At 34.6% G+C, this 23,969-nt stretch overlaps 1 protein-coding gene across 1 annotated transcript in view; it reads left to right on the top strand.

Moving 5' to 3' along the window:
- Positions 1-594: 594 nt before the first annotated feature.
- Positions 595-23,969, top strand: part of LTN1 (listerin E3 ubiquitin protein ligase 1) — a 46,994-nt gene continuing 23,619 nt past the window's right edge. The window contains exons 1-16 of the mRNA XM_081300704.1: positions 595-717; positions 6,733-6,936; positions 7,562-7,660; positions 8,136-8,366; positions 10,598-10,650; positions 11,528-11,708; positions 13,641-13,814; positions 14,356-14,546; positions 15,206-15,341; positions 16,193-17,008; positions 17,459-17,500; positions 20,178-20,367; positions 20,960-21,199; positions 22,003-22,156; positions 22,818-22,962; positions 23,320-23,506. Coding sequence (XP_081156830.1) covers positions 676-717; positions 6,733-6,936; positions 7,562-7,660; positions 8,136-8,366; positions 10,598-10,650; positions 11,528-11,708; positions 13,641-13,814; positions 14,356-14,546; positions 15,206-15,341; positions 16,193-17,008; positions 17,459-17,500; positions 20,178-20,367; positions 20,960-21,199; positions 22,003-22,156; positions 22,818-22,962; positions 23,320-23,506 — 3,085 coding nt within the window. The 5' untranslated portion in view covers positions 595-675. The remainder of the gene's footprint in view (positions 718-6,732; positions 6,937-7,561; positions 7,661-8,135; positions 8,367-10,597; positions 10,651-11,527; positions 11,709-13,640; positions 13,815-14,355; positions 14,547-15,205; positions 15,342-16,192; positions 17,009-17,458; positions 17,501-20,177; positions 20,368-20,959; positions 21,200-22,002; positions 22,157-22,817; positions 22,963-23,319; positions 23,507-23,969) is intronic.

The following is a 23,969-nucleotide window of genomic DNA, read 5'->3' as shown; positions in this document are numbered from 1 at the left end:
TACATTAGTGGAGACTGCCGTGCTACCTTCTTTTCTAAAAACTGCACCTAACATTTTCAATATGGAAAAAAGGAAGAATATCGTCTAGACCAGTACTCAAATTTTTACAAGAATGGGAAACTTGTTAAAATTCAAATCTGGTTCACTAGATCCAAGGTGGGCTTGAGCGTTGAAACACACAGGTGTTGCCAATGATTGCATCACTTCAAAAACCTAGCACCTTCCTAGCTTTGCACAGCCACTACAATATCATTTCTTCCATATTTTTAAATCGGTGCCTTACAGTTGTACTACTATATTATTTTATTGATACCCTTATGTGAAACTCACGCTCTACAGTTCAGAACAACATCTTCGCGAGCAACTCTAGCCCCTGAAAGCACGGAAGACAGGATTTGGCGCCACGGGTCCAAAGCTTGGATTCCTATTGGCCAGTAGTGACGAAACGCAGGCAGGCGTGACTTTAATTGTGGCGACCCCGGCAACCGACAGTCAGAAACTCAGCTGGAGTCGGGAGCGGAAGTGGGGCGGCAGGAGGGCGGGGTGGGAGGCGGAAGGGGAGGGTCGGGGGAAGTTGTTACTGTAGGCCCCCTTCCGGCACAAGAGACCGGAAGTTGTGGCCCGGCCGTGTCAACCTCGGGGCTGCAGATTGAGAGTGCGGCTGCTACAGCGATCATGGGCGGGAAGAACAAGCAGCGGACCAAGGGGAATCTGAGGGTGAGTGCAGGTTGGCCTGGCCGACTGGGGAGGCTGCGCCTCGCCGCCTGTGGCTCCGCCGGGCGCGTAGCCTGAGGGTGTCTGGAGCGTGGCTGTGGGGAGGCGTGTGTTTCCGTGTCGAGTGTGACCTCTCTGTTTTGAGTCCCTGAGGGCGGGATGGGCTGTCTTTGAGCAGATTGGGCAATCGTGAGAGAAAAGATGTTCGATGCTAGAGCGTGCACGGTTTTCACTGAGAAATGGTTCAGTGTCAGCTTCAACTGGAAGGTTACCTGGCCGAAGTATCGGGCGGCGGGGCTGGGGGCTGGGAGGTAGAGTTGGGTGGGAGGAAATTACCTTGAGCTTGGCGTGCGAGATACCTCGGACCATGTCCTTCCTTTGCTCAGAAGCCTGAAGTGGCTCCGCTCGTGCCTCCGGATAAAGGTGAGTGGCCTTAGGTGGTATACATGGTTTATGGGCGGCTTTCTCCGCTTTCTGTTGCTTCTTTCCCATCCAGCCTCATCCCCAACTCCCTCCTCTTAGCTCACTTCATCTGGCTGCGCTGACCTCACTGTGCCTTGGCCTTGCCTGGCAGGTTCCCAGTGCTCTTCTGTTAGGTGGCTCCAGATTTTCCTCTAGATATTTCAGTGATGTCAATGAAATCTCCCGTGGTCGACCTATTTTAAATCTAAATACTGTCCCCTATTCCCTGTTTTTCTTTCCTACGTTTACTCTGGATGTATGACTTTTAACATACTACGTAATTTACTGACTTACTTCACTGGAATGTAAAAATAGTTCTTTTTACTTGTTGATGGACTTTTACTTTATTCACTTATTTCCCTTTGGGTGCTGAGATTCTAACCCAGTGCCTCACACACGTGAGGCAAGTGCTCTACCACTGAGCCACAACCCCAGCCCACTAGAATGTAAATATTTTGAAGGCAAGTGTTTTTATATGCTACTTCTATTGCTCTTATCCTTAGGGATGTAACAATGTTACAATTTATGATGCACAATATGTTATGTCCAGTTTTATGGAAAGGCCCTTCTTCTGTTTGGATTCAGTTAATTTTGATGTTGAAGTTGTATTTATTTAGATCTGTCACTTAAGTCTGTTTTGGAAGATAATATCAACAATTGTAGTAACTTACTTTAAGTACTGTGCTAAGTACTTTACTTGGATTTTCACTTAATGATTTATCTTGTGAAACATTTGTCAATATTTTTGAAAAGTTCTCAATATGAGCAAAGGTTGCAAGAATATTAGAACAACAATCTGTATGTGTTTTACCTGGATTCACCAATTGTTAGCATTTGGTTACATTTGCTTTTAGTCTCAATTTATGTATTTTGCTGAACCTTAGGAGAGTTAGTTGCAGAAATTGGTTCCTTTTTTATTGATTTATATATGACAGTGGAATGCATTACAATTCTTATTACACATATAGAGCACAATTTTTCATATCTCTGGTTGTATACAAAGTATAGTCATACCAATTTGTGTCTTCATACGTGTACTTTGGATAATAATGATCATCCCATTCCACTATCATTTCAAAATTGGGTTCTTTAACTCCTAAGTACTTTAGGATGTATTTTCTAAAAACAATGACTTTCTTCTCCGTAATTGAGAGCAATTATAACATGCAGAAATTTTAATTTTGGTATAACACTCTAAGAATTGGCCATGTATTCACATTCTGTACTCATCTTAGTAGTGTTCTCTATAATCTTTTTATTTTCTTGTTTAAAAGATAAGTCATTTGAAAACCGTGTTCCCTTGATCTAGAGAGTTTTACCAGTGGTTCCCTGCCTTCCCCTGCTACTGGGGGAACATTCAGAACTTGGAAGAGTCTGGGTGAATGTTTTTGTTTAATTTAGATTTTCTAATGGTTTCCATATGATTTGAAACAGTTTTTGACAGAAATGCTTCAAAGTTGATACATCTTTTTCAGTGCATCTCACTAGGGCACATGATTTTTGTTTGTCCCATTATTAATGGTACTTGTTTAATCACTAGGTTAAGGTGTAACCTCCACTATAAAGTTATCTTTTTCCGGGGCTGGGGTTGTGGCTCTGGTAGAGCACTCGCCTAGCACGTTCGAGGCCCTGGGTTTGATCCTCAGCACCACATAAACATAAATATATCAAATAAAGGTAAAAAATTTAAAAAAGATGCTGATTGATAATTCCAAAAAATAAAGTTATCTTTTTCCGTTGGCTAAAGACAAATATGAAGAGTGGTAATCTGAGACTGAATGTACTATTCTCCCACAAACTTTCATTAATGATTTTAGCATCCTTTGACATTACTTGCTGAAATCTCTTATTATTGGATAATAATAATAAGTTTAAATAAGATAATAAGTTTAAATAATAAGTTTAAAAAACTTAAGTTTGGGGCTGGGGCTAGGGCTGTGGCTCCGTGGTACAGCACTCACCTGGCACGCATGAGGCGTTGGGTTTGATCCTCAGCACTACTTAAAAATAAAATAAAGGTATTGTGTCCATCTACAACTAAAACCATAGTGTTATCTATCTATATTAAAAATACATAAAAATAAAATAAATGTATTGTGTCTATCTACAACAAAAATAAATCTATCTATATTAAAAAAGTTTGATGTTGACAGGGACTCAAGGAATGGGTTAATTACTCTTGTCTCTAAACTGAGGTTTAGAGACATTAACTTGCCTAAGCTCATGAAGCCAGGAATTGTCAGAGTTTAGAATTGAACTTTAGAGTGACATTCATTTAACAAAAAATTGAGTATTGCATGCCCTTTATGCAAAGATGATAGAAAAATGTCCGCTGTTTTTGAACTATTGGTTTGAAGATAGCGACAGATCATAACCAATGTCATAATGTATTAAATAATTATAATACAGTATAAGCAGAAAGCGTGGGAGAACAGAAAAGTATGGTGACTGATCTGAGGGAGATAAATGTTATAAATATGAGTGTTTTGAAGGATGAGTAGAAGTTTGACAGGCATTGAAAAGGAAGAGTTTTCAGGTGGAGAAAGGATTTTATATAAAGATTGAATTTTGAGAGGGCAAAGGGCATGTGACATATTCAGGGAACCTTGAACTCAATTTGGAACTGGAACATGGACAAGGGCAGCAAAATTAAGAGAAAGTAGGTTTGGATAGAGAGGAGATAAGATTTGGAAAAGCTGACATATGAACAGATCATGAAAGACTTTTTTTTCCTATTGGGGTTTGAACCCAGGGTGCTTAATCACTGAGCCACATTCCTTTAAAATTTTTTATTTAAAGACAGGGTCAAACTAAGTTGCTTAGGCCTTTGCTAAGTCGCTGAGGCTGGCTTTAAATTTACAATCCTCGTGCCTCAGTCTCCCCAGATGCTGGGATCACAGGCATGTGACATTGCCACCAGTGTGAAAGATCTTGTAAGACTTCTTTAGTTTGGTCCTTAAACCTAGACTAAGGGTTGTTACCTCAAATACCTGCAGAAGCCAGGCACAAAAGAATGTAGACAGAAGTAGAGACAGGATAAGAAAAATTAATTGCCAAAAATAGAATCAAGGTTCTTAATTTTGATTAAAGTATGTGTATAAACATCTAACCCACAAAGATTATCGTTGCAATTGTATTTTAAATTCAAAGTAGAGGAGCTGGGGATGTGGCTCAAGCGGTGGCGCGCTCGTCTGGCATGCGTGCGGCCCGGGTTCGATCCTCAGTACCACATACAAACAAATATGTTGTGTCCACCGAAAACTAAAAAAAAAAGAAAAAAAGAAAAAATAAATAAATATTAAAATTCTCTCTCTCTCCTCTCTCTCTTAAAAAAAATTCAAAGTAGACATGAGTAAAACATACAATTAGTACTTTAAAAAAATAATGGTTACTTTTAAATTGGAAATTGAAAATATGATACTGTTTATTCTACCCTAGTAATTGTTGTCAGCTTTGGTATTTCAAGTTAGTTTGGAATGTAGCCTTCACTCCTTCAGTGGCAATTAGTCTTATTGTTTTATAATGAAAAACTGTTTACAAATGAAATTATAAGTAACATTCTGATAGCCTATTGTCATTGTATTTAGTTTTCAGCATTTTATTATAATTCATTAATTACCTTTGTACTCTTTATTCATGTACCAATATTGAGAAAACTGAAGTGAATAATATTAGTTCATTTTAATAAAGCTTCAAATATAGAGATTTTTTGTTGAATTAGTCTTAAATGCTGCAGTTTGGGAAAAAAATGTTATTTAGGCCATGATTTTTATTTCTGATTACTCAGTTTAGATTAGAAAGTAGGCCAGATTATTCCTTGTCAAGTAAGTTTTCCAAACATGATTTTGCTAGATACGAGTTGTTTGTATCACACATTTGGATATCCCTTTGCAAATATCCCTATAGAGAAGTAGGAAATATAGAAATATAGATGTCGTAATTCCAGTGTAATGTCATCATGGTGGTTGAACTGAGGCATTTTCTGCTGAAATGATAATGAATAAGTTACTTTCTTTTAAATAGTTAAAATATTTTCTTTCTCTGTAACAACTGTTTAACTTTTAGTACTAAGGGAATACTATATTGTTTATCAGTCAAACCCCTGACCATGGTTCAAACAGAAGAGTATATTTTATATTTTGACCATTGCATTGATCTTTGTATCCATAACAATGTAATATTATCCCAAAGAGGTTAGGTGTTGAGTGTGTTGAAATAAATGTATCTACTCTTGAGGGACTCTATCTAGAAGCAGCTGTCATTAGATCTAGCCCATGGTGATTGCTTAATAAATCTCTGTTGGGCTGGACACAGTGGCACATGCCTGTACTCGCAGTAGCATGCCAGGCTGAGGCAGGAAGATCTCAAGTTTAAGGCCATCCTTAGCAATTTAGTGAGGACCTAAGCAATTTAATGAGACTTTGTCTCAAAATAAATAAAAAGAGGGCTGGGGATGTGGCTCAAGCGGTATTGCGCTCGCCTGGCATGCGCGGGGCACTGGGTTCGATCCTCAGCACCACATAAAAAAATAAAAAAATGAAGATGTTGTGTCCACTGAAAACTAATAAATGAATAAATAAATAAATAAATAAATAAAGGGCTGGGGATGTGGCTCAGTGGCTAAGCACCCCTGGGTTCTATCCCCAGTACTGAAATTAGATAAATAAATACATACCTTTTGAATGAATGGATAAATTTAAAAAATCAGACCTGTTTATCATTTAATTTTATATCATTATAAAATGCACATATATGTGAATAAGGGCTATTTATGTGAAAATCTGACAAAAAAACTTGACAAAATAACATTTATGAAAATTTTACCACACGTGATGCATTCTGGTTTTTAAAATTTTATTCTATTCTTGGGCTGGGGATGTGGCTCAAGCGGTAGCGCGCTCGCCTGGCATGCGTGCGGCCCGGGTTCGATCCTCAGCACCACATACCAACAAAGATGTTGTGTCCGCCGAGAACTAAAAAATAAATATTAAAAATTCTCTCTCTCTCTCTCTCTCTCTCTCTCCTCTCTCTCACTCTCTCTTAAAAAAAAAATTTATTCTATTCTTTAAAATTCTCAAATGACCCATTATGTTGATACCATAAGCCACTAATGGATTGTATCCACAGTTTCAAAAACATGGTTCAATGTTCAAAAACATTGAAACCAGGAAATAGTGGGTAGCTTGTAGGATCATTATTGATAAGTTCTTTTTTTTTTTTTTTTTTTTGGTAAAGAGAGAATTTTTATATTTATTTTTTAGTTTTTGGCGGACACAACATCTTTGTTTGTATGTGATGCTGAGGATCGAACCCGGGCCGCACGCATGCCACACGAGCTCGCTACCACTTGAGCCACATCCCCAGCCCTTGATAAGTTCTTGGTGACAGAAATAGTCATCTTTGGGAAACTTTGCAATAGATGAAATCTTAGACTAGGAAAAAAAAATTATTCACGAAAATTTGTTCTAATGAGAGTTGTCAAGGAATTATGTAATTAAAATTAAAATTTGAATTCTTCTTGGAATCTGACTTCTTTTTTTCCTATTTTCTTATCAGCCTTCAAACAGTGGCCGAGCTGCAGAACTCCTTGCCAAAGAACAGGGAACGGTGCCTGGATTTATTGGTTTTGGAACATCTCAGAGTGACCTAGGCTATGTTCCTGCTATTCAAGGAGCTGAAGAAATAGACAGTCTTGTAGATTCTGATTTCCGAATGGTGCTTCGGAAACTTTCTAAGAAAGACGTCACAACAAAATTAAAAGCAAGTTTTCTTGTTTTCATAAAAAATAAACAAAAACCACCTTTTTTTAAAAAAAAAAAAAAACAACAAAAAACAAATGTTATGGGCATATCCAGTGCAAAGAAAAATAAATTGTTATTAATTCTTTTATAGTCATATACTTTTTTCTGACATAATGTTGTAAGTTTAGTTAACACTTTCTGGCTTATAAATTAGTTTGTTGCTCTGAAACATTTTAAATTTTTAGAATTTTGACTATGTTTTTTACTATTAAGGAATGTAATTTTATCTTTTATTTAAAAATGGAGTCTTACTATATTGCTTAGACTAATCTAGAGCTTCTGGTCTCAAATGATCCTTCTGCCTCAACCCTTTTGAGTAGCTGGGATATAGACAGAGGTATCATTGTGTCCAGCTCAGCACTGTGATTTAAAATTTTTTTTTGTTTGTACATTAATTTCTTTAAAAATCAGCTGAATAGTTTCTACTTTTATTGACTGAAACAACTGTGTATATTAATCCCTATGACATACACAGAAATAATATCTTCTCTCATTACATAAAATAGACTGAGCTTCAGAACAGAATAATCAGTAGCCAATATTACAGTTGTTAATACTTAATGATGTTAATAAATTACTTTTAGGCCATGCAGGAATTTGGAACCATGTGTACAGAGAGAGAGACAGAAATTGTAAAAGGAGTTCTTCCATATTGGCCAAGAATTTTCTGTAAAATTTCACTTGTAAGTATTATGAATTTACTAGTTTATTTTTGTTGTGTATGTATGTGTGTACACACACACACACACATTTAGGTGAAATCATGGTGACTGTCATTTTGGCAGTTATTTTATTTCCTTGTATATTTGCTGCCAAAAAAGGAGAATGAATTACATGATCAGTGCTCAGCTTTGAATCTGTCTTGAATACAATCTTAATCTTACTGGGGAAGGGGAAAAAGGAAACATTAATTATTTTACATAATTTCTGATATAATAAGTCCCAAGTTCTCAACATTTCAAAATAATTTCTCTGTTGTTATTCTGGGTATCAAACCTAGTATGTATACAAAATGTATTTTTCCACTGAGCTATACCCTCAAAAAATTGATTTTAGTTTGGCTCTGTACACAGGTGAATTCTTAATAATGGGTCATTGTAGCTTAAATAGAAATGTCTGTATTTGTATTTATTTTAAAATGACATGTTTTTTCAATAGGATCATGACCGCCGGGTTCGAGAAGCCACACAGCAAGCTTTTGAAAAACTTATCCTAAAAGTAAAGAAACACTTGGCTCCCTACTTAAAAAGTGTAATGGGATATTGGTTAATGGCTCAGTGTGATACATACACACCAGCCGCATGTGCAGCAAAAGACGCATTTGAAGCAGCTTTCCCTCCAAGCAAGCAGCCTGAAGCCATAGCATTTTGTAAGGATGAAATTACCATTGTAAGTTTTTGGAAACTTTTTCTTAAGCATTTAAGGTATCTGTTACAATGACAGTTCTCTTACCTGCCATCGTAGGTGTGTCAGGAAAAAAGGTTTTTTTTTTTTTTTTTTTTGGTACCAGAGATTGAACCCAAGTGCCCTTAACCACTGAGCCACATCCCCTGCTCTTTTTGTATTTTAGTTTGAGACAGAGTCTTGCTGAATTGCTTAGGACCTTGCTAAATTTCTGAGGCTGGCTTTGAACTCACAATCCTCCTGCCTCAGCCTCCTGAGCCCTGGGATTATAGGCGTGTGCTATCAAGCCTGGCCAGGATAAAAGTTTTATCCTCTACTTTGATCTTAGTCAGCACAGAAGACTTTCATGACCTCAAAGGGTATGGGGATTTCTTTCCACCTGCTGGATGTCCTCGGACTTAATTCTGTTCTGATACTGTTTTCTTGGACATAGCTTTAATTGAGGGCTTTTTTTTTCCCCCTAGGGTGAGGATTTGTATCTTCAACCATATTTTCAAAAGGAGTCCTAATCTTTCCATTGCTCCATTTAAAATACCAAATGATCAATGTTATGAGCATGAGGTATCATGGATTTAGACTCTTTAAGAATTTCAGGAAGAAAATTTGTGTTTTGGTTTGATGCTGGGGATGCTTCACAACTGAGCTATATCCCAGGTCTTTTTTATTTTGAACCTTAGGCTGGCCTCCAACTTGGAATCCTCCTGCTTCAGCCTTCTGAGTAGCTAGAATTATATGTGTATACCACTGTGTCTGGAGAAAATGTTTTTTTTTTTTTGGGGGGGGGGTGGTGGGGAGACCAGGGAGTGAACTCAGGGATACTCGACCACTGAGCCACATCCCCAGCCCTATTTTGTATATTATTTAGAGACAGGGTCTAACTGAGTTTCTTAGTGTCTCTCTGTTGCTGAGGCTGGCTTTGAACTTGTGATTCTTCTGTCTCAGCATCCCAAGCTGCTGGGATTACAGGCATGTGCCACTGTGCCCAGCAAAAATGGTTTTAAAGACAACTGATTTGGCCGTTCATAGGCCTTTCTAAAAATTTTTGATTTTGGCTTTGTTGTGGGTAGATACTTGATCACATGTGGGTTATTTTCTCCATTTTATTTTCCTGTTATTTGTCTCTGCCATAGTTCTTTATAACTATTGGGTTATAACTTTCCCAAGTTCAAAGCCAATTTATTATAGAGGTATTAGGAAAAGGCAGATCAAAATGTCAGCATTATAGTTGGATGTGATGTTGAAAGCCTGTAATTGTAGGGATCCAGGAAGACAAGGCAGGAGGATCACTAGCTCTAGACCAGCTTCAGCAATTTAGCAAGGCTCTAAGGAACTTAGCAAGTTGCTAAAAAGAAAAAAAACAAAACAAAAAACAAATTGGGGCTGGGAATGTAGCTCAGTGTTAAAATGCTCCTGAGTTCAATCCCTAGTACCAAACAAAATATGGAGGGGGGGCATTATAAAAAATATAACACACTATCTACTACTGACCCTGAGTCATACCATTGGGTTTTGCCATTTTGCCATTATTTAGGTGTGTGACCTTGGGCAAGTTCTGTGCTTCCCTATCCTCATCTGTAAAACAGGAATTGTATTTAACAATGGAGTTGTTATTAAGAGTGATTTTGTTTATGCACAAAATATACCTAAAGCAATACCTGGCATGTGGAAAAGCTCAATAAATGTTAGCTGTTGTTACTGCTGAAAAAGTTGATACTTGAACAGTGGATTCCCTGTTACTGCACACTAGAAGTAGGCAGACTTACCCAACATTTGAAAATCTTAGACCTTCCTATTAGATAAAGCAGAGCACAATGTGTGTTCTCTCTGGGCCAGGAGATTCCTGGAAGGAAGAGGAAAGTAGAGCCTAATTTCTTTTTGAGATTTACTAATTTCATTATTACATTGCATTGCTGAGTGCAAGAGAAATAAAGGAACAAGTGACCAAAAATATTTAGTGGAAAATTTCTCTTGATGGGAACTGGAGGTATAGAAAAGGAGTACCTTGTCCTTCTTACCCCAGCAGCTGTCAGCCTTGGAAATTGATAGGAAAAGGGCAATGAGTAAAATTCAGACCTTTTAGTTTTACTACTTGATTTTGCTTAGGTAAGATGAGGTTTATGGGGTTTTAAAAAATAAACTTATCTATATTCTCTCTGTTCATCCTTGATGGTTTAATAAAATCTTAAAGACTCTGGTATTTTTTTTCCCATCTTTAGGTGCTGCAAGACCATCTTCTAAAAGAAACACCTGATACACTCAGTGACCCACAGTAAGTTGTATTGTTTGTTAAGTAACTCATGTTAATGATTTGTTTTACTCATAGATAACCAGATATAATTTCAATATACTATTTTCTAAAAATAAGGAATTCTAAATGCAGAGATGAGAACTTAATATATTGCAACATATCAGATGCTTTTACTTGCAAGTTGTCTTGCTATTTAATGAGAGCTATCTGGGAGCTGCAGATTTAGTTCTATTAGAAAGAGATATTTATACTAGGAACTGTTTTCTCATTGAAAATAGTTGAAGAAACTGTAAGTAGTTCTAAAGTAGTTTTATTGAAAGAGTAGTAGAATGTTTTATTTCTTTTTTTTCTTTTGGTGGTACTGGGGATTGAACCCAGAGCCTATGCATGCAAGAAGGCAGATACTCTTATCACTGAGCTACATCACCAGCCCTTTTTATTTTCTGAGACTTGCTAAGTTGCCAAGCATAGCCTTGAACTTGTGATCATTCTGCCTCAGCCTCTCAGGTGGCTAATATTATAGACAGGCAGCATTGTGCTTGATTGTTTTATTTACTTTTATGTTCTAATTAAACTTAAGACTGAATAAGGGAATGTAATCAGAGATGCTTTGTATCCTTACTAGAATCCCCCAGTACATGCTACAGAGAGCAACATACTTGTTCAGTCATTTCAAGCAATAACTTTTCATCTTATTTCACTTTGTACTAGTAGTAAAACTTGCAACTAAAATTCTCTGTGTGCATTTTGAAGGGAATTGGCAAAGGGAAGAGCAGCAGATAGAAATAAAGCAACTCTGGTAGATATTTAATGATAAAACATTTAAAATAGAGATGCAAATTATGTAGTTTGACTTATTCTCAATTCTTATGTATATTTATTTTCTTTTAAAATAAAGAACTGTTCCAGAGGAAGAAAGAGAAGCTAAATTCTATCGAGTTGTAACTTGTTCTTTATTGGCATTAAAGAAATTGCTTTGCCTGTTACCTGATAATGAGCTTGATTCTCTGGAGGAAAAATTTAAGTCTCTTTTATCACAGAATAAATTTTGGAAATATGGAAAACACAATGTACCACAGGTATCTTTAAGTTTATTTTTTTTAAATTTCAAGACATTTCTTATTAAATGATTATGCTTATATTTTATGTTTATGGTTTATATTTAAAATTCTGCAAGCACATCCTTGTGTGGGTCATTTAGGTCTGAAGTACCTCTCTTTTAGAATGGTGTTCTTTTTTTTTTTTTCGTTCTTTTGTGTGTATGTGTATGTGTGTGTATGTGCGCGCGTACACACATGTCTGGGGATTGAATCCAGGGATCTCTTGCCTGCTGAGCACCTGCTTTACAACCAAGCTCCACCTCAGCTGTCTATTTTCACGTTTTTAATTTAGTTTGAGCCTCAGGTTCAACCTTGAATTATCATTTCTTTGTTCATGATCCATTAAAATTGTTCATGCGTGTAGCACTCTTCTCATTTAATATATTATCTTTTCTCTTTTGTCCCTATCTCTCTCCCCTTTTTCATCTACACTGGCTGATCCTTCTGACGTTTTTAATGTATGTATTTTGTTTGTATAGTCCATTCTCATTATTCATAGTAGTTTATATTCTGTGACAGTATAACTACTGAATTAGTGAATATTAAAGCTTTGCTTCTAAGGAAAATACAGAGTTAGGTTTCTATGAGCCTCTGGTTGCATTTTTTTTTTTTTAAACTGATCAATACAGCCTTTTCTTATAGGTTTCTAGTTAAAACACTGTGTGTATCTGATTAATTAACAGTAAACTCACAAATGGCAGCACTGAACTCATGCCTGAATGAAGCTTATCTGTTACCTTTTCTCTGTAAGGCACATCACTGTTTTCTTGCCCTTAGACACAGTAGTCAGCACGTTCAGCACTGTACTTGGAGGCCATTTAAAATGTGAAAATCATCAACCAAAAGCACAGAATTTTAAAAGATATGGTAAAGCCTAAAAAGAATACTTTCTATAGTTTAAGAACTAAAATAAGAAGGCAGAACATCACTTTGTTTGACCACAGCTGGGAAAGTACATTTTGCTATTTAGGTCCTTTGCATCTAAGAATGCTTTAGTATTCTTTACAGTGAATATGTCTTTGTGGCTTTTATTGTTATTATGAAATGGGCTTTCTTATTTCATTTTCTACTTTGTTTCTACTGTTATATAGGGAGGCTGTGCTTTTATATGTTAATTTTGTATCCAGTTAACTCTTTCACTCTTCTAGACTCCAGTTAGTTCTCAAAATTATTTGTGTAGATTTTATTGAATGTTTTCCCTATCTTGTTATATTGCTGCAATTATAGTTATTTGGGTTCTTTTTCAAGTCTTTTTTTCTCTCTTATTTATTTGTATTGACTTATTTGTATTGTTTATTTGTCCTCTTACCATGTTGAGAAGTGGTGATAGCATATTTTTCATGTTTCCAACTTCAGTGGAAATAGTTCTAGACTTTCAATGTTAAGTATGGTGTTTCCTCTAGATTTTATAAGGTTTAAGAATTTCCTTTTTTTTTTTTCTTTTTTGTTATTTTGGATTGAACCCAGGGGCACCTAACCACTGAGCCACATCCCTTACTCTTTTTATTTTTTGAGAAGAGTCTTAACTAAGTTGCTTAAGGCCTCACTAAGTTGCTGAGGCTGACCTCAAACTTGCAATCAGGCATGGACACTCCACTTGGCTTATTTTTTGTTCATTTGGCTGTTTTATAGGCCCCAAATGAGGGTTCTGCTAAGAAAAAGGAATTGTGTTTACTTTAGTCATTGAAAATGTTAAATTAAATCTTTCTGTCTTTACTTTGCTCTGATAATTCCTGATGTCTTTTTAGCCATTTGATATTCTTAAGTAGATTTTAAAAAGTATTTTTATAGCTATTTAGTTTTATCAGTGGCAGGGTTTATGTGAATATTCTTATCTGCTACTACCATAAATAAATCTTATCAAACTTTACTAGGTTTTAATTTAATTCACCTTTCTATGGCTTCTTTTAGATCCGCTCAGCATATTTTGAGTTAGTGTCTGCTTTGTGCCAACGCATTCCACATTTAATGAAAGATGAAGCTTCCAAAGTGAGCCCATCTGTTCTACTTAGCATTGATGACAGTGACCCAGTTGTTTGTCCAGCACTCTGGGAGGCTGTACTCTATACACTTACAACTATTGAGGTATGTAAGAGAGGCACATTTATGCATTGGAGGAACACTTTTCTTTATAGTTGTATTTTAGAAATCTTAGATACAATATGAGAGAGATACCATCAGATAATAATATCTAAGACTTACTGGAAAAATGCCTCTTGGAAATAAATACTTAATCTAAATTTAGTACAAATATTCAAGTGACTATAAAAATGGTGTAGAGATTTTTATTTTACTTTGTGTTTGGCCAATATTAATTATTTTTTGAATCTATGTTTCAGTATAGTCAGCATGCCTGAATCTTATATAAGATAAAATATAATTTGTCTCTTTAAGAGACCAGCTTTTATGAAAATACTTTAAATTAAATAATTATTCCTGATTAATATTGTCCTGTAAGCATACGGAATATGTGGTTTTATATGTAGTATATTTATAATTTTAGATTTTTGATTTAGTCTTTTTAGGTAAAATATCTGATTTTTATTTTTGAGAGTCTATATGTCTATGTCTCAATTGAAAAGTGTTTATGGTCTCTCATTATTATTATAATTTTTTCTTTGGTTAGGACTGTTGGCTTCATGTAAATGCAAAAAAAAGTGTGTTTCCAAAGTTGTCGACTGTGGTTCGTGATGGTGGTCGGGGCCTAGCTACAGTCATATATCCGTATCTTCTGCCATTTATCAGCAAATTGCCTCAGTCCATTACAGATCCAAAGTTGGATTTCTTCAAAAATTTCCTCACCTCTCTAGTAGCAGGGTAAAGAATTTAAATTCTATATTTTTAAAAGCAAAGGACATTTTCTTGTTTATATTCTTATTTGAATTTCTCCAAATTGTTTTGCTGTTCATTAAATACTGTTAAACTTTTTGGAAAAATACAATTAGAGTTATTATTTTTTACTGAAATGAGGGTTTCATTGTGAGTAGTCCAGGCTGGGCTTGAACTCCTGAACTCAAGTGACCCTCCTGCCTCAGCCTCCTAAGTGGCTGGGATTAAATCACCTGAGAGTATACTTAGCTCAGTGTTGTTCCTCCACACCCCACCCTACTACTAAACCGATGGTGTCATGCATGCTAGGCAGCCACTCTTATCATTGAGCTATACCTCCAGCCCAGACTTCTTTTTTGGGGTACTCTCAAGGCTTCTTATTAGTACCTAGCAAAAAGCTAGGTAAATATGGTGAAATTCCTAGAAGAAATAGTCCATTTTTCAAATGTTATATTATTCTAATATTGATAACAAATGCCTTAATGCAGAAAATGAACCAGTTTTTCACTGATAAATTTTATAGTTGTTTATTAATACTTGAAAAATCTTTTCACTTAGTAAAAGATATTCAGTATGGTTCAAATTTCTATTTCTTCTTATGTTCTTATTCATGAAAGAGTAATCTATAGTTATTTATTATTTCTTAGGCTGGCAACAGAGAGAATTAGAACCAGCTTTTCAGAGTGCTCAGCAGTAGTGTCTGCTTTTTTTGAATGCTTACGTTTTATAATGCAACAAAACTTAGGCGAGGAAGAGATTGAACAGATGCTCGTCAATGATCAGGTACTTAACATGAAAATCATCAGTGCTTTGTACAAATATAATAAAGACATAAGCTCATTGTGTCTTGTTGCCATTTTCAGTAGTTAGCCTTCCATATATAGATTTTATTTAAATAATGTGTATGTTCGACCAAGTAAGTAAAAATTCTATTTTGTTAGTTTCTAGTGTAATATAATATCTAATGACTATGCATTAGGCTGATTAAATACACCAAATTCTGGATTTAAAATCCTGTTTGAGATATATACAATGCAAAATTTTCTGAATTTGAAAGATGCTGTTTGTTATCTTTTGTATTAAGTTTAAATTGTATAATATCATCTTGTTACTTTTAAAATACTCAAATACATTTATACTTTTGTGAGCAGTTGGGCTTGGCTTTTAAATCTAGTGATGAAAGCAGGTTCCACAGTATGGTCCCTATAATAAGAAATTAATGAAATTACAGAAGACTAGATCTTAGTTGTTGTTGTCTCAGGTAACTTCTCTTACCTTTGAAATTTATTAAGAAGAAGTTATGAATTCTTTAGGCCTCATCTTTAATTGTAGTCTCATATCTAGATGTTCCTGTAAAAGAAAGAAAACCAAAAGTTTCCTGAAAAAGTCATGAAGATGCAAAGAAAACTGGATTATAAATCATGGTTAATCAGCACAAAAATAAATAATTTCAGGTGGAATATGGTAGAATCATTAAGCTTTTTGTATGATAGAAAAACGATCTTTTTTCCCCGCAGTTCTGAGGAAAAATTGTTTTTTGGTTATTAAATATAAAATTTTATAGTCTTATAAATTTGTTTAAAATTTATTTTTCTTGAAAACTGAATGTTTATATATTTTACTTTCTCTTTCAGTTGATCCCTTTTATTGATACAGTTCTCAAAGATCCGGGATTGCAACATGGTCAATTATTTAACCATTTAGCAGAAACTTTAAGTTCCTGGGAAGCTAAAGCAGACATAGAAAAAGATGATAAAATGGTGCAAAACTTGGAGAATGTACTGTTCAATTTCTGGGAAAAACTATCAGAGATCTGTGTCGAGAAAATCAATGAGCCAGAGGCTGATGTTAAATCTGTTTTGGGTGTATCTAACCTGTTAGAGGTCCTTCAGAAGCCAAAGAGCTCCTTGAAATCAAATAAAAAAAAAAATGGTAAGGTTAGATTTGCTGATCAGACATCTGAAGGTAATAAAGAGATTGAAAAATATGTATCTTCAGAAGGAGAGAACAGTGAAGCCTCTGAATTACCAACTGAATCTGAATCTTTTCTCACTAATAATTCTTCAGACATTATGTCTCCTCTAAGGAAAAAACCTTTGGAAGACTTGGTCTGTAAACTTGCAGAGATGAGTATTAATTATGTTAATGAACAAAAGTCAGAGCAACATTTAAGGTTTCTGTCTACTCTTCTTGACTCCTTCTCTTCAAGCCAAGTATTTAAAATGCTCCTTGGTGATGAAAAAGAGAGTATTGTCAAAGGCAAACCTCTTGAAATAACCAAACTTGCACAAAAAAATCCTGCAGTGCAATTTTTATATCGTAAACTAATAGGTTGGCTAAATGAAGATCAAAGGAAAGATGCTGGTTTCCTGGTGGACATTTTGTATAGTGCCCTCTGTTGCTGTGACAGTGACGTAGAAAGAAAAGATGTCTTGGATGATCTAACCAAGGTATTACTTTTGTATATCTTTCTAAGTTATTGTAATAATAAATGAGAGTAAGAAGTTTTCTTGGGATTGTTTTTGCTTTATTTCTTGCCTATGAATGTCAATGTAAAAACAAGCAATATGGGCTGGGGATATAGCTCAGTTGGTAGAGTGCTTGCCTCGCATGCACAAAGCCCTGGATTCAATCTCCAGCACCTCATACACACCCCAAAACAAAAGAAAACAAAATAACCCAATGTATTTTTGATTGGGAAATATCTGAGGCTTCTGGGCAGGTTCAGCAAAACAAAATGACAAAAAGTTAGGAATGAAAGGGTGAGTTCTTTCAGTCCATAATTTTAAAAATTGGACGAAATGTTTTAGTTTTGGATTGGTTACACGGAGATTTCATTACTTTTAAAAGTTTTGCTGTTCATTTTAGCATATTGTTTCTAACTCCTTTTCTTCTTTCAGGAGGACCTGGAATGGAATTCTCTTCATCAGGTTATTCAAAAGGTATCTTAGGCTTTTTTCTTTCTTTTTTGTATTTGTAGGTATAGAAAAGTCAAAGCCTCAGTTATATTCACACACTGAATATGGCCAGGTAATCGGGTATCTGTGTTAGAGAACTTCCTTACTATTTTAACTTCCTTACCTTAATTTGAGAAGACATTTAGTTTTGCCTTTTTGTACAGTTATTCTTCTGGTTAGGCATATCAGGGAAAAACAAACAATTTCTGGGAAAGCCAGTGTTTCTTTCCTAACAAGCAATGCAGGGAAAATTAAACATTTTATTATCTTTTAATTAAGTATGCAAGTTGCTACTCTTATCCTAGGTACTTTATCTTTTGTAGAAGTGAATTGAGTGGTTGTAGCTTTGCTAGAACAGTTCAGAAAATTAAATTTTCCCTACTCTGGAATACTGTGAAGGCAAATTAAAATATTCCAGCTTTTGTGTGACATGTAACTTGACTTAATAGGAATATTAATGGTGAAAATAAAGAACACACAACTTAGAATTTTAAAAAATGGCTTAAGTATTCCTTCCTAATGAAAGGAATAACATAACATAACATTTTTCCAACTAGAATTCTTTCCATCTAAAATTCTTCCTCCTTTTAAAGCATTTGTTGCTTTTTTGTTTTACAAGTTTTTTTTTCTATTTTTAAAGTTAATATAAAATTTATCGTCCTTTCTTCCTTCCTTCCTTCCTTCCTGGGAAGGAAGGGAATTGACTCAGGGCCTTATGCATGCTAACATTGATTTATATATATCCTAACTCTGTTCCAACCATTTCTTAATATACGGTTCAGTGGTGATAAGTATATTCACATTGTTGTGCAACCAGTCCTTAGAACTTTTTTGTATTGTAAGACCCATACTTGGTGTATATTAAACAATAAGTTCCCATTTTCCCCAGTAGTTTACTTTTACAAAACATACAAAATTTTACATTTCTTATTATTCAATGAATGTATAACTTACCAGGCACACTATTAATTTACTCAGTGCCTCCTTTCCCATAGCCAAGCTACATGAAATGCCAAATTATCACACGGCTGCTTGATAAGCCTAGAATCTCAGCTGAGGGAGTCAATAATTAGAATGATGAGTACTGTTTTGGCAGTACTGGGTATTGGACCCAAGGCCTCAGGCTTGCTAGGTAAGCACTCTACCACTGAGTTACATCCTCAGCAGGGGTCAATAATTAGATAAACATAGACTGATAACTCCTACCAGGTAGTCCTAGTATTCAGACCTTTTTAGAAGAATATCTGCTTCCAGCATACTGTTTGGAAGTTCCTAGCTAGTATTTGCCTCCTGTGTTTCTGTGACTCATTAGCCTTGCGTCTCCTTACAGCTGCTTGGATTTTTACATTAAACATGTCAGTGCATAAGATGTTGAACTTTATGACTTGCTAACTTGAGAGACATTTTACTCACAAGTTTGTTTTTTTTTTTTCCACTACAAGAATTCTATAGAATAGGTTGGATTTATTTGGTAAATTACTTTAGGAAAGCCAGTATTATAGCCATTTAAATGCTAAATATTTTTAAATGATTTATAGAACCTGTTTCTTTAGGTAGAGTTATAAAATCAGTTTATTTAAAAATGAACAAATAAAAAACAAAACTGAAATTTGGAATCATAAAAGGACCTTCGGGTTTCTGTAGGTTAATCTTTCTAGTTTTCAAATTAGTAGATAGGCCCAGGATGGTTAAGAGATTTGTCCAAGGTCATAAGGCTAGTTTAATGGTAAAGCTTGGACTAAAATATAAGTTCTGATTACTTATAATTTTTAAATAAAAGGATAAGCAGTTTATCAGGCACTACCCAATCCGCACTTGGATTTTTTTTTTCCAGATTGCTTTGAAATGAACCAAGTTGCAAATTCCTTTCTTCTCAGCCCATAAAGCAAAAGAAGCTCTGGGAACATGGATCAGCATGCTTTTGGGGGTGGATTTACAAGTTTTTTTCCTTACTTCTCCACCCAATGCAAATAAATAAGTTGCTGTCAGATACCTATCCCCAGTAATTCTGTTTCATAGAATTTGGGGAGATAAGTCCATTTGTTCATATTGAAGTAATTTACCATTATTATACATTAATTGTTCTTTAATTTTAGCAAAATTAATGAACAAAACGTCATATCTATAGAGCATTTATAAATCTATCTTCAAAGTTCATCCATTCATTATTCATTGAACATAACTGCAGTGTTGATAGCAGGTATCAAAGAAGTTTAAGACAGTCTCTGCTCTCAAGGAACTTACAATCTCATTGGAAAGACAAGACACACACAGATGAAACATTTAAGTAATAATACAATCCAGTAAGTGCTTTAGAAATTCAGAGAAAAGCAGTGATCTTTGTGGGCTAGAGTGGATGGGGGAAGATGTCATAAAGCAGGTGGGATTTAAACTGATTTTCAAAGAGTGGATGGGGTTTTGATAAAGAAGAGGGGTAATATTTATGGTTGGGAGGATAAACATTGTAACACATGGAAGTGTACATGAACCAGAGGTAGTGGGGAACAGGGTATATACCAATCATCCTTGAACACTAGGATGAGGAGGAGTGGGGGATAAAGTTACGGCCATCATGATGAAGGGTGGTGATAATGGTATAGATAATAATTTAGAAATTTGTACTTTTTGATTTTGCTTCTAATCTTTAATTTTATGGTTTTAGGCATGTTCTAGTTCAGATAAACATGCTTTAGTAACTTCTTGGCTAAAAGGCAATATCCTTGGAGAGAAACTGGTTGCCTTGGCAGATGGTCTTTGTAATAAGAACTTGGAACCCACCTTGTCTTCAGATTCTCACTTCTCGGAAGAATGGACTCTTCTAAGCTTGGTATTATCCCAACATGTTAAAAATGGTAGGGAAAATATGTTTTTTGTTCTCTAGCAGGAGATAATAATTCTTTTCACCTTTTGAGGGGATTCCTTGCTCAGATTGCAAATTATTGGTTCAGATTAATGAGACTTATTCAAATATCTTGATTTTTTTTTTTAAGTACACTAAATGTTTATTCATCTTCATAGTGTGACTCCAAAGGTATTTAGTATTTTCTATTCAAAATGTTTTGGATATGGCGAAGCTACTCTTAATTTTGTAAACTATTGCAATTTTTTTAACTTAATTTAAAACTGCTTTATCTTTGGACTTTTATGTGTCAGGACAGATTGATTTGTTAATGTAATCTTTTATGTAATACATGAGCACCTTAAAAGACCCACATAAAGGGCTGGGGTTGTGGCTCAGTTTTAGAGCACTTGCTTAGCATGTATGAGGCACCGGGTTTCATTCTCAGCACCACATAAAAAATAAACAAAATAAAGGATTGTGTCCATCTATAACTAATAAAAACATTTTTTAAAAATCCACATAAAAAAGCTAATTCAAGGTAAGATATTTTAAAATACACTGTTAATATTTTTTATTTTTTGTTTGGACTTTTTTTTTTCTAGATTACTTGATTGGAGAAGTATATGTTGGAAGAATTATTGATAAACTCCATGAAACTCTATACAAAACAAAGACATTGTCAGAAGCTGAAAATAGTGATTCATCAGTGTCTTTTATCTGTGATGTGGCGTATAACTATTTCAGCTCAGCAAAAGGATGCTTGCTAATGCCATCATCTGAAGATTTATTATTAACTCTCTTTCAGTTATGTGCTCAGAGCAAAGAAAAAACACATTTGCCAGGTAATAGCCTACTGCTCAAATATTTTGTTGGGAATCTCCGGCTCTGACCTTCATAGTGAGTGTAAGTGCCCAGGCTTTATTAATTGAATCATAACGTGTTTGAAAGTTTAAAGCATTATAAGTAAATATCTACAATCTTGTATAAATCAGTTTTAGAAACCAAATTAAAGATGTATTAGGTGTTACTTGATCAAAGAAATAGTTTTGGAAGGGGGTATAATAGATAATTTAGAATCTTAGCCTCTCTACTTAGTAGCTCTGGCAATTTGCTTAATTTCTTGATGCCTCAGTTTCCTCATTCATAAGAAGAGGGAAATACTATTTCTTTGTTATTGTAAGAAACATTCTGTCTTGCATATCAAAATGAAGTTGAGATTATGTGAGATCATTGCAAAACTTATTCTTGCCCTATGTGTCAACTCCCATTTATTTATCAAAGGGATATAAAAAATGATATGATAGAGAACCCTTCTTCCCCAGCCCCTTCTTTAATACTAACTTGTCTGTTTGGAAATAGTGATCTCCTTATTGTATCTCCAAAAGGAAAACTTCTTTAGTAAAGAAGTTCAGAGCAGTAAATGATTTAACTTATAAAATCTTACTATTTTACATTTATATGATACAGGCTAGCTTGTAGTGTTGCATCTGTACAGCACAGTTAATTTTTAGCAATTGAATTTTTATTTTATTTTTAAAATGATATCTTAAATATCACAGATCTGCAATGAGTTCTTTAAGACATTTTGTATTGATGAGATTTAATTCAGTGAGATTATAAATTCCTATTAACATCTTAATTTTAGATTTTCTAATCTGTAAACTGAAAAATACTTGGCTCTCTGGTGTAAATTTATTGGTTCATCAAACTGGCAGTACACATAAACAGAGTACCTTCCTACATTCGTCTGCTCTGTGGCTGAAGACACAAGCTCAGTCTTCATCTTTGGATAACACAAGGTAAGTTTTTTGTAGACAATTGCACAGTGTCTCTTTTATACTAAGCCATTGTCCTTGAATAAGATTCCATGATTAGTGTGAGTGCCTATGAAAAATAACTTATAGGACTCTAAGAGACGATGCAAATATACACATTTTTTCCAAAACAATTTTTTAAATGGTCTTCCATTAAACTTTCAATTAATTGAAGAATGATTTGTTTTATCTGCTGGACTGCTAATTTGTGGTCAGTGATATGGTGGTACTACTATCCTGTGTTGAAGGCTGGTGTAGATTTTTTAAGTGTAATCTCTCATGACATGTGTATTCATTGTTCTTGGTTGTTTTATTGAATTACAAATATATTTCACATATCATACCTAAATAATATAATAAGAATGGAAACAGTGCCTATAGAGGTTTTTGGGGTTGGATCAAAGAATTGTGCTCTTTTCATGAAATAAGGTAGTTGTATTTCAGAAATATCGGATCTGAAATTGATCTAGTCCCCTTCATTATGAAATAGAAGCAGCTCTCTATTTTGTTTGTATGTCTACAGGGAAGAGGGCGTCATTTACTGCTATTTCTATTTTTGTCTTTTTTCTTTAAAGTATGCTATTATCTATTAGGGTATTAAAGCTGGTCATAATTACAACAGTTAAATTCTTTACATTATTTTCAGTCTGCAGGTCCTCTTGTCTGCTGTTGATGATTTGTTAAATACACTTCTAGAGAGTGAAGGTACTTATCTTTTGGGAGTTTATATTGGAAGTGTAATGCCAAACAACAGTGAGTGGGAAGAGATGAGACAGTCTCTTCCTATTCAGGTATGTTTGAGATTGGAGAGTGCATATCACATTCTTAAGTTTGGATTTCATACAGACTTGAATATTTTATTTTGTTCTGGGGAAAGAAAAAAAAATGAGTATCTTGTTTTGCCTTTGACATTGTCAGAGCTGGGTGTAAAGGTGAATGAAACTTGGTTTTGTCCTTAGAAATCTTGAAGAAATATACATGTTGATAATTTCCTGTAATAAAAACCAAACTTCCATGTTTTTGAGGTTTTACTAATAAACTATCCATTCTAATAACCTCAGCTGTTTCTTGCATGAATTACATAGATAGTAAATAATTTAGAATGTTAATGATTTTTGTATATAATTGTATGTATTTTTTTTTCACAGTGGTTATACAGACCGCTTTTAGAGGGAAGACTGAGTTTAAATTATGAGTGTTTTAAAACAGATTTTAAGGAACAAGATACAAAAACACTTCCCAGCCATTTGTGTACTTCAGCATTATTAAGCAAGATGATCTTTGTTGCACTAAAGAAGAAAATAGTCCTAGAAAATAATGTGCTTGAGAAAATAAGTAAGTAATATGAGAATTCAGATATAATGCACAAATAAATATAATTTTAAAATAATATTTACATAGTAACTTAAATATTTAAGAATCTTTAGCTTTCTATTAATTATTTTAGTGATAGGAAGCTTGCAGTTACTTAAGTGATGTTAAATTGCAAATTGGATTCATATATACTGAAATCTTGCTATAATTTGTTAGCTGTACAGCATAATTTGGTATAAAATCAGTTATCAAGTTGGTATGACATAAGGAGAAGGAGATCCTGGGGCACATGCCCTAAGGAGAGTGGTTGTGAAACTTTGGTATGTTTTTATCAAACATTCTGAATTTTCCCTTGACTTTTGAACTTCTGTATTTTTTTTTTTTTTTTTTGCACTGGGTACTTGAATTAGGGGCATTTAACCACTGTGCTATACCACAGCACTTTTAATTTTTTTTATTTGGGATAGGGTAGTATTTCATTAAG

This window comes from Spermophilus citellus (genome assembly GCF_964194105.1).
Source record: "Spermophilus citellus genome assembly, chromosome: 7".
In the NCBI taxonomy this organism is placed as follows: domain Eukaryota; kingdom Metazoa; phylum Chordata; class Mammalia; order Rodentia; family Sciuridae; genus Spermophilus; species Spermophilus citellus.
This window is presented reverse-complemented; position numbering and strand designations above follow the sequence as displayed.